Genomic DNA, 13,874 nt, shown 5'->3' on the forward strand with positions numbered 1-13,874 from the left:
CAGGAAGAAAAAAATGTTGCCAATTTAGTAAGAAAGTTCAGGGACTTATTTTTTAATGATTGACGATGACATCTGAAAATTATGTAATGTTTCAGTATATTTTTGAATAGTATATTTTTATGTGAAATGTGCCACTGTCTTTACTTAGAAAACCACATTTCTTCCCAGAATGACAGGGTATCTAAAACCACAAATTAACGTGAGGTTTTTCATGAAGGAAATTATAAAATTAGTGGGCTCTTTTAGGAATAAGAAGGCTGCCTAGAAATTGTGCTAATTCATGGCTACATGCTATTAATGACTCTCAGTCACGCGGGAGAAGAAGTGCAGCAGATTTTAACTTCTGGCCCACTGAAGAAACTTCTCTTTCAATGACCTTAACGTTGAATTTTGATAAAAAATCGAACAGAAAGACAGGGAATTTTGAAAATGTAGCTAGTTGGAAAGATGGCACATTTGCTGTGACTTATATATATAAATGAATATAATTTATTTTTACATTTTCCAAAATACAAAAGATCTGATACAGTCTTCAAAAGTCACCCTTTGGGTTAACACTGTTTTCAATGTAAAACCTTTTCTGACATCCAAGCTCCAGAAATGGATAGAAAGTATGACTGAAATATGTTCTTTTAAAAATATTTTACGTCAGGGCACCTGGGTGGCTCAGTGAGTTAAGCCTCTGCCTTCGACTCAGGTCATGATCTCAGGGTCCTGGGATGGAGCCCCACATTGGGCTCTCTGCTCAACAGGGAGCCTGCTTTCCCCATCCCCATCTGCCTGCCTCTCTGCCTACTTGTGATCTCTCTCTGTCAAATATATAAAATCATTAAAAAAAAATTTTTACATCACAGTTTTAAAAGGAACGAGACTGTTAGAGTCCTAAAATATTTTTATCTACAACCCTCTGTGTTAGTGAGAAGTCGGATTACTAGAATCCAAGCAAGGGGGGCACCTGGGTGGCTCAGTGGGTTAAAGCCTCTGCCTTCGGCTTGGGTCATGATCTCAGGGTCCTGGGATCGAGCCCCGCATCGGGCTCTCTGCTCAGCGGGAAGCCTGCTTCCTCCTCCCTCTCTCTCTGCCTACTTGTGATCTCTGTCTGTCAAATAAATAAATAAAATCTTAAAAAAAAAAAAAAGAATCCAAGCAAGGAAGAGAACTGGGTTATCATTACCATCAATACACCCTTTTTAAGGTAATAATTCCAAATATGGGGCCGAGTTGATATGATATGACATGATCCAAATATGATACCGAGTTGGAGATACTAGTTTAAAAAAGCTTGGAGCATAGCTCATGGGCAATAACGAATTGAAGAGTGGAGTACGCCACTGTTCTCGTCCCATCAATGAACTCCTGCCTTTCACAAGAGGCAGGGCCCATCAATGAACTCCTGCCTTTCACAAGAGGCAGGGCCGGTAAGCGGCCAGAGAAAACACTCAAGGTCGCTGCTGACTTTTTCTAATGGACAACTCAAGGGTCACTGGCTTCCAAGATCAAATAGCAACTTACAAGGACATGATCCCCACTCATGGCCCTACAGGAGAATTTGGCAGGTGAGGGCAAAAGGTCCTTCGAATCTTCCACTGTGTGGAAGAATTCCCGAGGCAATCAATTGCCTTGAAAGCAGGAAAGAATTCTGTTGAGACAGGAGATCAATAAACCTTTGACAAATGTTTCTGCACTGTTATTAGTTGGGAAAAACTTAAACTTGGGGAGAAGCAGCTTTCTAATTTATGGAACAATTACTGTTCCTCCAGACTGTCATCAAACTGCTTTAGAAAATCACCAAAGGGTACCTCAAAACCTTCAGACATTTCTGAGTATCTCTCCTTCACCACTGTGCTAAAACACGGTAGACGTGTACACTCCATGAGGCCATTTCTTTGGGCAGGTGGTTAATCATAAAACATGTTAAAACACATTTACACGCACACACACACACATGCTCACATAGTATTATATGAACTTTAGGTTTCTTCAAAATCCTTTCAGTGTCTTGACAAGGGTAATCAGTATTAATCAACTGAAATGCAAACAGTGAGGTGTCTTTTTTCAAATTAGTACATAGTTTAAATCTACCTGTTTACAATTTTCTTCCAAGTTTCCTTCTCCAGGCCCAGAGCAGGTAGCAGCTGACCTAGTGGGGAAATCCTCACCTACGCGACTACGCTGGAGCGGGGACTGACAAACAGGAATGGCGGCAGGATTTAGTGAGAGAAGAAGCAAGGGCTTAAACCAGGGTTATCTGTAAGCTGTGAACGTTATTTGGCATCTTTTACAGACTCGCTGAGGGCTCTATGATCTCACAGCTAAGAACAGGCAGAATAACAACAGTAATTCACCAGTTTCGAACCTCTGTCATTTCCTAGATACGTAATAACCACAATCCTCGCCAGCACTAGGGTCCAAATAAGATCCAAAAGGTCAACTCGTTTCTTGAAAGAGCCAGTCACAGTTAAGTGGAGACTCAAATCCTGTTTGATGGGAAACCCCTGAGCTTTGTGGCTAGGCCACACTGCCTACCTACAATCAGACTTGAACATTTTTCCGTTAGAGGGGCGACTGGGTGGCAGAGTCGGTTAAGCGTCCGACACTTGTTTTCGGCTCAGGTCATGATCTCAGGGTCATAAGATACTCTCTCTGCCCTCCCCACCTCTCCCTCACTCCCTCTTTCTTAAAAATAAAATTAAAAAAAATTTTTAGTTTGAAATTTCAACTTTAAAAGGCTTCTATCGTCTTCCTGCTCTATGCAACAGCATCTTTATACTTTCTAGGTTTTTTTGCCATGCTTTCAATCACCACGTTTCTCAAAATGACACTTGAGAGCTATAGCTACTATCTTCTCTGACAAAGTAGGTGCTAAATGCCAGAGGTTCGTATCTGATAAGCAAGTCCACGAGGATTCTGAACCTTGAAATAGAAACATACCATTAAAAATCCTGCCGCATTATCCCATTCCCTTTGGTTGACGGGGGAAAAAAAAATCTAATGCTGGAAAAAACTGGGTTCTCCATTTGTTCCACAAATAGCAGCAGCAAAATTGAAACAACCTTGGAACAAACAGAGCAGGGGCCACAAAGTAAACGAAGTAATGTTTACGCTTTCTCTACTGCAATTAGTCCTCACAATGAAGCCTAAGATGGGGATCAGCATTCCCATTTTTTGAGAACAAATGAGAATTAAGAGGTTACCATGCAGGCTCACGCCAATGACTGGCAGAGGCAAAAGTCAAACAAAGGTCAAACTCTAGAATCTACTTCCTACTGTCAATACGTATGTTATCTTTTTTTTTTTTCCCCCAAAGATTTTTTGTTTATCTGAGAGAGGGAGAGGGAGAGAATGTCAAGCATACTCTGCACTTGGCAGGGAGCCCAATGTGGGGCTCAATCTCATACTGAAATCATGACCTGAACCTAAATCAAGAGTCGGACACTTAACTGACTGAGCCACCCAGAAGCCACGTTATATTATCTTAACATCAACACAGTGCCTTCAAAAAGGTATGGCATGGCTAACACAACTTTCAGGGCTACGATACCGTAACACGAACAATGTTACTTTGGGAATAAAGCAGCCGGTTGGGGGGGGCACTTTTCCTGCTAGGAAACCGGAAAAAAACCCATTAGTTTGGGCCTAGGCACACTCCACTGCTGACTGGCTTGTGTTCTGATTTTGGCTGTGCCTCTTCCCTCCTCTTCAAAACATCTTAAATATTTAAACACCCCTCTCTCTCCAACATCAAACACCCCAAAATGCTGAGATGAAAAGGGAAACAAATGTTAAAAATGTTAATAATAAATCAAGAGTTCTATCAGTTTAAAGTGCTTTCCCAAATAAGACTGTATAGAATGAATTACACTGTCTGCAAACTCTCCAAGTATTGTTGGCAGAAAATTAATAGATGTGTAGATTAAGGTTTTTTCATCAAATCTTGGAAGTTTGGGGAAAATTTTTTCCCAAATATTTTCCTGCTGGCTTTGAAAAAGCAAACTGCCACACTAGGGAGAGGACCACGTGGCAGGCAGTGGGTGTTGGGTAACCTCTGTGAGCTGAGAACACCCCTGCTGGCAGTTTGCAAGAAAACAGGCACCTCGGCCCCACTTGTCTAAGGATCAGAATTTGGCCAAGCAGCAGTCAGCCAGAAGAGACCAGGTCTCATATGAGACCCAAAACCCAGGCAACACCTTGATTTCCATGTGTTGAGACCTTAAGCAGAGGACCCAGAGACCGTGTACAGATTCCCAAATCACAGAAATTACAACATAATATATGTGTATAGTTTCAAGCTACAATGTCTGTGGTGATTTGGTTTCCGAAAGAAGACTAATACCAGAGGTCAAAACAGGGGTCCTCCAACACTGTGGTTTTGAAAATGATGGCTTCAATGTGCTACTTAAAATGAGATCATTTCTCTTTGGACATTTATCATTCATTAATTCATTGAAAATATTTATTAAATGTCTACTCTGTTCCAACAGTATTATGCTCCGTGCTGAGTGAGTATAGAGGGTGAGTGAAAACAGGAAGGTGAGGAAGGCACTGGGAGCAGCAAGTCCAGTCCTAGGCCTGAAGATCCTAAAGATGTAGGCTGGAACCAAGAGAATTAGTGGCAACCAGGTCACACTACATTGACAGTCTGTATGTCCTGAGGTTCAACCCCAGGGTAGTGGTCTCAAACAATGGATTCTCAACTCTATGCCTTAAAAATCAGCCAAATGTCTTTGGGTGAGACCCAAAACACTGTCCCTATTTTATATCAATTAAGTCAAATTACCTGGGGGAGAGCCCAGGAATTGAGGTTGATTTCAGCTGTGACCAGGCCTGAGAACTATTGATACAATAAAATCTGTCCAAATTTTCTGAAGAGGATTACTGTTCCAGAACCTGGGTTTGAACTCAGTCTGAAGGTGAGGTGTTAAGCAGTCCTCAAGCTGGGAAAAGGGAAGAAGTGAGAGCAGGCAACAGACATGGAATACCAATGGAGACCAGGCTTCATGAAGTGGCACTATATGATGCAAAATGATTGAAGTTAAGTGTTGAAGAAAAAACAATAAATGAACCATGTGATTTCTGGCAATAAATTTAGTATCTTAACCATATCTGACTTAAGCTAGTATTAAAATAAGTTGAGTGTATTGGAGTCCAATGCTAAGTAACTCAAGGAAAAAAGTTCCTGTATCAGCCTGTTTAGAAAAGTTAGGAAAATAAATTCTAGTTCAAATTTCTAATGTGCATGTCCTGAGAAAATGGATATTATGAAGCAAGTGAGTTGCTCCCACAAAGGCCCTAATCCTGGTAACGTATAAATCTAGAGTATGTTTCAGTGCTGCAGATGGGAATATTTAAGTAACATTCAGTTACAAAAGGAACACGCATAGACACACGCATACACACACACACACTTATGTGTTATGACTAAAGATAGAAAGCTGTCCTGAAGGCTTTTGTATTTATTGGCCTATCTTGCGATTGTGAAAATTACAAGAGAAGTATCTGTTTGTGACTTACATACCAACCAAATCATTCAACCACCTCTGACTCTTCTTCCCTAATCCAACACTGGCTTAATGGCTAAATTAAAGGTTGCCAGTGAAATACTCTTTTGAGGATAATTTTGATTGAGTGCTTGAATAAGATTTGCCCTTGTTCCTTTGACCTTGGACAACTTAGTTTATTACTATACAGTGGACATAAGACTTACATGACCTGTGACCCTTCCAAAGAAACCTTTCAGAGAATTCTTCTGTTGTCTTTGGACTCCATTAAAGGAGGAGATAAGTGTTCACCTGCATTTGGAAATATATCACTCCTGCTAGCTGTTGCTTGGAATCCTCCTTTCCTTTTTTCCTGCCTGGACCCACGTGGTCCACATTATCAACTCTGCTTAAGGCCAAAGGACTCCACTGGTCAGGCTAAATATGGAAGGAGTATGGCACAGAAGAAACAAAGCAAGGCTCGTGATTATACACATAGAACCAAAGTCAAGTACTTTCAGTATGAAAGCAGAACTGAGGGAGCTGGCTTTTAAAGAGTACTTTACAAAGGCTACTCAGTTTCCAAATAAAATAAAAGAATGAGGGCTGCATGTGAAACTCAAGCACAGAAGAATATGGACAGGCAGAGAGGAAGAGAAACAGACACAGGAACTTACACTTGCTGTGTGCTTACAACTTGTCAGGAATTGACAAAATGTTTCACATGTAATAATTAATCTCTGTAAGGATTCTGAGGTGAGTACTATTTAGTAAGAGAAATGGTACTCTGTGTACTATTGTATGTCCCTGTGTACTATGACATTACTTCATCGTACACCCTCCAGTGTGTCACTTCTGAAGAAAGTAGCCAATACTTCTCTTCTCCTGATAAAACAAACCAAACTAAACAACACCTTGGTGTCCAGGGGGCTCCAAAATCTGAGTTCTACCTCCCCATTCATTCAGCCCCTCCCATGTCAAAGACAGGGTGTTCCAAATGTGGTATATAATCCTTTTTAAACTCAGGAATTCATATCCTAGGGAACTTTTAGCCACATTTTGCTGTGAGGCCAGGCAGCCTTAGATTTTCAAGTCTGTCCTCAAAGTCCACGTCTTGAAACTGATGTATGGAAAACCAATGGCCTTACGAGACACTGAACTACTAATGCTTTCACATATGAAAAGAACAAAACTGATGTCTACAGAAAGCATGAACCCATCATACAGGATTTCCGATTTTCATTTTGATGTCAGAAGCCTGGGAGGAGGTGTTACTGGAGAGAGGAGATAAGAGCAAGAGCAAAGTCTGGTTTTCACAGAAAAGAAGTGAGAAAGGATTCCTGTGTAAGTATGTGGGACGGTTTGCAAGTTTCTAGGTACACTTCTTTTCCTAACACATGCCTAAGAACAGTCTGTATTTAAAGGTGCACTTTGAGTTCTCTTGGACATACCTTTCTCACGTCTGAACTCTTTGGTTCTGTCGTCCAGGTTATAATTCTAGAAACAGCAAGCCTCGTCTCACTAGAGTTTACGAAATCTGTTGGATCCATCTGCCGAGCAAGGGACTCAATGTACTTCAGGATTGCAACTTTGACCTGAAAGATCCAATAATTACAAACATTAAGCACATTTTATGAGGCTTTGAATAGAATTCTGAACTGAATTTTGATCAAAGAAAAATAAATACTCTTGAAGGGACACCTCCTTTCTCCTAGATTTATGTTCCCCCAGGGAGCAGTGTCCATCAAGAATGAAAGCATGAAATGATTGACAGGTAAGTTTGCGAACGGGGCGAGTGCTGTACAGGTCAATCCTCTTCAGTTTTAGACTGAAGGCACGCTCTGCTTCTCCCCTATGAGGCAAGATACCTGCAAGGCATGAGCCCCCGTGGGCAGGCTGCGGGATTTCCAGTACTGCCAATGACTGGGAAGTATTTAGCTTTGTGTTTTACACATCCTTGGCCATGTCCTACAAGGGAGCATTTTCAGCGATCAAGCTGATATTCTGCCCTAACTTCTCCACTGATGCTTCAATGGGTTTGTACCTTTGGAGAAGAAGGTTATCATTCACTGGGCCTATCCTAAAACCCCCACAAAAGTTAATGATTAAAGAACAGATGATTTACGTGACCTCATTCAAACCAAGACAAACCCTCCCTCAAATTCAGTCTCGTTGTTAGTGATGATTTTCCGAAATATGTAACAATTAATTTTCATGTGTTAGAATGTTAATACCGAAAGCATTCTAGTAAGATACCTTATTTCAACATCAGAGCTTTCTAGTTTAAATACTGTGAAAAACAGTAATAATACCCAAACGTTGGTAGGATGTGGAACAGCTGGTGCTCCCATTACACTGCCGGTAGGAATATAATACGGTACAACCATTTTCGCAGTTTAAAATAAAGTTAATTTAACCCAGATATTTTGGTGGGGAAAACAGTTATCTGTTGCTAAGCATATGTAAAGTTGTAGTCTATATTTATGAGACCATGGCTTAAAGATTATAAATTATGTAAATACATGAATAAATTCTATGTTTCACCTAACACTCCAAAAAAAAAAAAAATGTACCTACATGTACCTACCCAATAACCCAACAACTTAATTCCTAGGTACTCGACCAAGAGAAATGGAAACACATTCCCAAATAGTTGTACAAGGAAGCTCACAGCAGATTTATTCTTAACAGCCAAATAGGAGTCAAGAACAAAAAAGTACATTTTAAGCAAATTTGACTTCTAGAGATGAAACTGTAATCACAAATAGTTACCAACCTTGAGGTTAGGAGTTTGAGTTTGATCCACAATAAATCTCATCAAAATGTTAAACTGTTGATCAAACGGAAAGGAGTCCCTAGGTTTAAGAGAAGAAAAAGAATTCTCAGTTTTAAAGAAAGACCTATTACAAAAAGTAATGCAAAACCGCATCAGTAATGAAAATATACCATTACAGATGAGTCTAATTTATATAAAAGCAAGCTTGACCTTAGTTGACTAAGTTTACTAACTGTACTTTTCATTTTATAGAAACACTACAGTAATACACATTATATGGAAAATTCAGAAAAAGGAAACTCTTGCTGAAAGTCCCCAGACACACATTATGCTCACTTTGAGTTATGCTATTTTAAAAATTAAGGCCAAGCAATAAACTAAGGAAGAGATTCCTAACTGCTCTCTAAAGGAGCTGCTCGTCTTCTCTCTGGCCACCTTTCTGAATATTGCTTCGTGACAACCACTTCCAATCCCCAAATCTGGATCTGCATCCTGAGTGAGCTGCTTACTGCTCACCTTGCTAAGGCTCCTCACACTGTCCTCCTTGGTCCCACCGGGCAACTGCTTATGGTCTCTGTTCTGTGGGGTCCCCACAGTGGAGTGCCTGTGGGAGACCCAGCCAGGGAACGAACTCCCCATCCAGCTACAACACCTATGCCGAAGACAGGGCCTGCGGAAGCCCCTCTCCTGCTCCACTTCTGGCCTGTTCCTAAGCTCGCTTCTGGTAGCCGCTTCACATCTTCAACACAACTGAGAACCCTGAAGGCTCCTGGCTAGCAAAAGTCTGTGCTCTCTCCCTTCAAGTACTGCAATGATTAGTATTAGTTTAAAAGTGCAGAAATGGTGTCTATGTGGGAAAATGCAGACACACCTTCCACACTAACAGGAAAGACTGTATAAAGCAAACTTCTATTACAGTGGGGGCTGAGTGAATGCACTGCTTTCTTTGGACTCTCTGACTCAGACTGCCTATAAATTAAGGAAACAAGGTCGACAAAGCACACACAAAACGCCTCTCTTTTCTTCCGCACCAAGGGGAGAATGGAGAATCCACTGAAGTATAAACCGGTGTGTTTCATTAGGAAATGCGCCCATTTAGGCACGGCCAAAGGAAAGGGAACTGGCAGATCCCAGTCAAGCCTATTACCTCAGGAACCCCTCACAGCCAGCATGGAGACCTCTACCCCACCCACGCAAACCCCGCTCCCCCGCCCCGGTACTCATGGACTGATCCTAAATATGCTTAAACAGCTAGGCATCTCAGCTGCTGGGGAAATGGGAATGATGAAGGTATTCTAGAGACTTAGACAGAATCTACCCAGAAGAGGATTCTTTTTTTTTTTTTTAAAGACTTTATTTATTTATTTGACAGACGAAGATCACAAGTAGGAAGAGAGGCAGGTGGAGAGAGAGGAGGAAGCAGGCTCCCTGCCCAGCAGGGAGCCAGATGCGGAGCTCGATCCCAGGACCCTGGGATCATGACCCGAGCCGAAGGCAGAGGCTTTAACCCACTGAGCCACCCAGGCACCCCAGAAGAGGATTCTTAAAGGGAAGAGGCATCCAGGAAAATAACAAGAGAGTTTTCCTTAATCACCAAAGTTCAGGAGTAGAATCTTAACATTCCTGCCATCCCTAAAACTCTGAATGGTTTTGCCATTCATAAATTCATCTACATTAAGGAAGCGACCTTTAGGCCAAGTCTGGCTCACAAATGTTTTATATGGCTTTCAGAGTGTCATTAAAAAACAAAACAAAAAAAAAAACAAAAAACCTCAAACGTGTTGCCTTAATGCACATTTCTTTCTTTCTTTTTCTTTTTTTTTTAAGATTTTATTTATTTATTTGAGAGAGAGAGAGAGCATGAGAGGGGAGAAGGTCAGAGGGAGACGCAGACTCCCCATGGAGCTGGGAGCCTGATGTGGGGACTTGATCCTGGAACTCCGGGACTATGAACTGACCTGAAGGCAGTCACTTAACCAACTGAGCCACCCAGGTGCCCCATTAATCCACATTTCTGACCTTTCTTGAGAAGTCTGGTACCACTGGGCCCATGCATCACCTTCCCTCCTGTCTACTTCACCCAGGTATTATCAGCTGATCAGCCTCGCCCTGGCTGAACCTTTACAAACCCACTGATACACTGGTATATAGGTATGTTCCCTAATTCCACTAAACTTACTCAACCAAGGGAGGGATGGCATTTGAAAGGCTTACTGTAAATACAGTATATTAAATTGAGCTCAGTGAAAAATCAAAAGAGGTCTATCTGGATAATAAAATTCTGTAGCAGCAGAGATGATACAGAACTACAGGGTCGGGCACCAACAGAAAACAGCTCACATCAGAGTGCAGAGGAACAAATCCAAGCTTGCAGTCACAGACATCTAACAGATGCATGTATGGGGATGACGGCACGTGAGTGTGTGCTCCTGCAGCGGAGGGAGCCAGAGAGGAAAGAAAAAGCACAAAGACTATCCACACCGTCCTACAGAAGAGGAAGACGCCTGCCCGCAGACCAGCCTGCAGTCAGAGGAATGGACGACGGAGCCGCAACCAGCAGTCCTGGATTCCGGCCCCCAGCCTGCCACTAACACGAAGTGTGACCCAGGCAAGTTAGGTCAATCTGTTCCCTCATTAATAAGATGAGGAAGGGTCCTTCCATTTTGTAAATTCCATGATATGCAGTCATCGCCCAGTGGGTAGCAACTGGGTTGTACAAAGGCTCCCGTACTGCTCTGGAGTCATTTGTTTACTCATTTAAACATCCACCGATCTGACACATGACCCTCCATCTCCTACCAAATCATAATGAAGAGCTTACAGCCAAGTATCTTCTGAGGTCATTTAAGCTCTAATACTTGTATGTTGAGGACCTGCAACTGTGGAGATAACAGACTGGAGGTCGCTCAACGATGACGACACACAGTTTTTCACACGTCTCTGAGTCTCTGCAGACCTTCTCTCTTTCTTCTTAACAGCCAGAGAGTTACAACTGCCTGTTAGCAATCTCCAAGCTACCGAATGCTAAGAGAGAGTATACCTGGACAAAAGGGACATCACATGTGCTAGAAAATTTCAAGTGTGACTTGTAAGAAGTTCAAGTATTAAAAGGGCTGAGGTCTTCAGAAAGATGTAAATAAATACTCAAATGTCTTTCAAAGAGAAGGGAATCCATTTGCAAGGCTTGGTAATATTTGTTTTTAATTTGTCTTGAGTGTTCACAAAAACCATACCAGCTCAACGAGGATATGGGTATTTCATCTCATGCAGTGCAGGAACATTTCAACAAATATGTTAACAAGTGAATGCAGAAATTGTGTCAGAGAGTACTTATTCCAGCAGATGACAAAACCATGGCTAACACCTATGAGAGTCTTGTAACATCAACATGGTCTGGCCCATGTGGAGAGACATTTTCCAGAAGATGATGTCCAAATGGCCAACAAATACAGCTCAACATCACTATGAGGGAATGCCAATCAAAACCACAAGGTATCACCTCATACCTCCTTAGCTATTGTCAAAAAGATAAGAGAGAACAAGTGTTGGCGAGGGCATGGGAAAAAGGGAACCCTTCTGCACTGTGGGTGAGAATGTCAATTGGTGCAGCCACTACAGAAAACAGTTCAGATTCCTCAAAAATTAAAAACAGAAACATCATATGGTCCAGTAACTCCACTTTTAGGTGTGTATCCAAAGGGAATGAAACCACTATCTCGAAGAGAACTGACCTCATGGTCACTGTAGCATTATTTACAAAAGCCAAGATATAAAACAACCTAAGCATCTGTCAACGGAAGAATGGATTAAAAAAACACACACACACACAAAAAACAAACACAAGGAATATTGTTTGGTCATAAAAAAGAAACTGCTGCCATTTGTAACAACAAGGACGGACCCTAAGGGCATTATGCTAAGTGAAATAAGCCAGACAGAGAAAAGCAAATAATGCATGATCTGACTTATACGTGGAATCCTGGGCTACCCTCCCACCCCACAAAAGCCAAATCCATAGAAGCAGAGTAGACTGGTGACTACCAGGGCATTTGGGGTGGGGAAAATGGAGAGAGGCTGGTTAAGGGATACAAGCTTCCAGTTTCAACATGAATAAGCTCTGGGGATCTAAAGTACAGAATGGTGATTTCAGTTAACAATACTGTATCATATACTTGAAAGTTGCTAAGAAAATCGATCTGAAAAGTTCTTACCACACTACAACAAAAAAATGGCAATTATGTGAGATGAAGGATGTGTTAAGTAATGTTATAATCATTTTGCAATATACACACGTCAAATTGTCGGGTTTATACACTTCAAACTTACAGAACATTATATGAGTTATACTCAATATTTGAGTTATATCTCATGATATAATATTATATAATATACATAATATAATATACATGACAATATTTGAGTTATATCTCAAAAGCTGGTCTAGCCCCTAAAATCTTACCTGGTGACATCTAGAGCCTTCTGAACTTTTGCCTGCACAGATCCAAGTAAGTCTGCTCCCATTTTCTTAAGTAATTGTGTGAGAAGAACAAAAAGCCAGTCTTGCAAGTCATCCTTATGAATTATTATAAAATCCACAAGAGTCTCCAGAAACATACTGAAAACCTAGGCACAAATGAAAACGAAATGTCTCGTATGTGTAATTCATAACTTCCTCCAAGTCTTTATTAAAAATGGACTGGTCATATAGAGAAGACAAATATATTTTTAAAAAAATAGATAAAGGAAAAAGGATCGGAACTTACTCTCTGTTGTGAATTCCACGGCAAACCAGGCCATGCAACAAAACAAATTCCATGTTAGTCCACAGTGAATTAATAACCATTTTCATGCAGTTTCTTAAAAGACCTAGAAAAGACTACACACTGATACTGATATTGATACTCTCCCCTCCCTCAATATGCCTTCAAAATTCAGTACTGAGAGAAATTAACTTTGCTGGAAGTTATCTGTTTAATCCTGGAGGCCTCTCTTCCTTCCATCCTTCCTTCGTCTTAAAAAAAAAAGTCTTTCTAACCATCATAATTCCGTACTATTACTGTCCATTATCTAGCATTCAACAAGTAATGCTACAAGATGAGGGAGGGAAAAGACTTTGTGCATTGTAGATTTTGAGGTAGGCCAATTCAGATACCATAAAGTAATACAATATAAAAAGATATGAAGTCATTATAGTCTTTATTAAAAATTAAGGCTTAGAATAAAAAAGATATAGCCCACATAATTCTCACGTTGCTGTGCTACCATTAATGCTGCGTAAGGTGAGATAAGAGTCCACAGGGGACCATCCTTGAGCCGATTTCAGAGAGGTAAGCAGCACTGTGTCCACTACTTGGCTAATGAGTCATGCTCTACTGGGACAAGCGAGCCATTATACACCTACTCAGTTGTAGCACAGCAACTGTTAACCACCAGGGGTCTCCCGTGAGACAGCTCAGAAAAAACTCACGAGCCCCTGCTACAGGATTCCTGGCTGAGCTCCAAGGCAGCTAGCAAATATTAACTAAACTGAGACCTCCAAACTCACTGTACAAGAGCCTTCTGATGGAAACAAATATCCTTCTTTATCCTCACATTCTGGTTCTGAATCAGCAATCTAGAGG

At 41.1% G+C, this 13,874-nt stretch overlaps 1 protein-coding gene across 25 annotated transcripts in view; it reads right to left on the bottom strand.

Annotated features, from left to right (window-relative positions):
* Positions 1-13,874, bottom strand: part of CLASP1 (cytoplasmic linker associated protein 1) — a 266,446-nt gene that overhangs the window by 47,036 nt on the left and 205,536 nt on the right. For all 25 annotated transcript variants that reach the window (XM_046018656.1, XM_046018655.1, XM_046018654.1 and 22 more), the window contains 4 exons: positions 13,017-13,019; positions 12,713-12,876; positions 8,254-8,332; positions 6,929-7,072 (listed from right to left, as the gene is read on the bottom strand). In XM_046018656.1, coding sequence (XP_045874612.1) covers positions 6,929-7,072; positions 8,254-8,332; positions 12,713-12,876; positions 13,017-13,019 — 390 coding nt within the window. The remainder of the gene's footprint in view (positions 1-6,928; positions 7,073-8,253; positions 8,333-12,712; positions 12,877-13,016; positions 13,020-13,874) is intronic.

Source organism: Meles meles, chromosome 9, assembly GCF_922984935.1.
Source record: "Meles meles chromosome 9, mMelMel3.1 paternal haplotype, whole genome shotgun sequence".
Lineage (NCBI taxonomy): Eukaryota > Metazoa > Chordata > Mammalia > Carnivora > Mustelidae > Meles > Meles meles.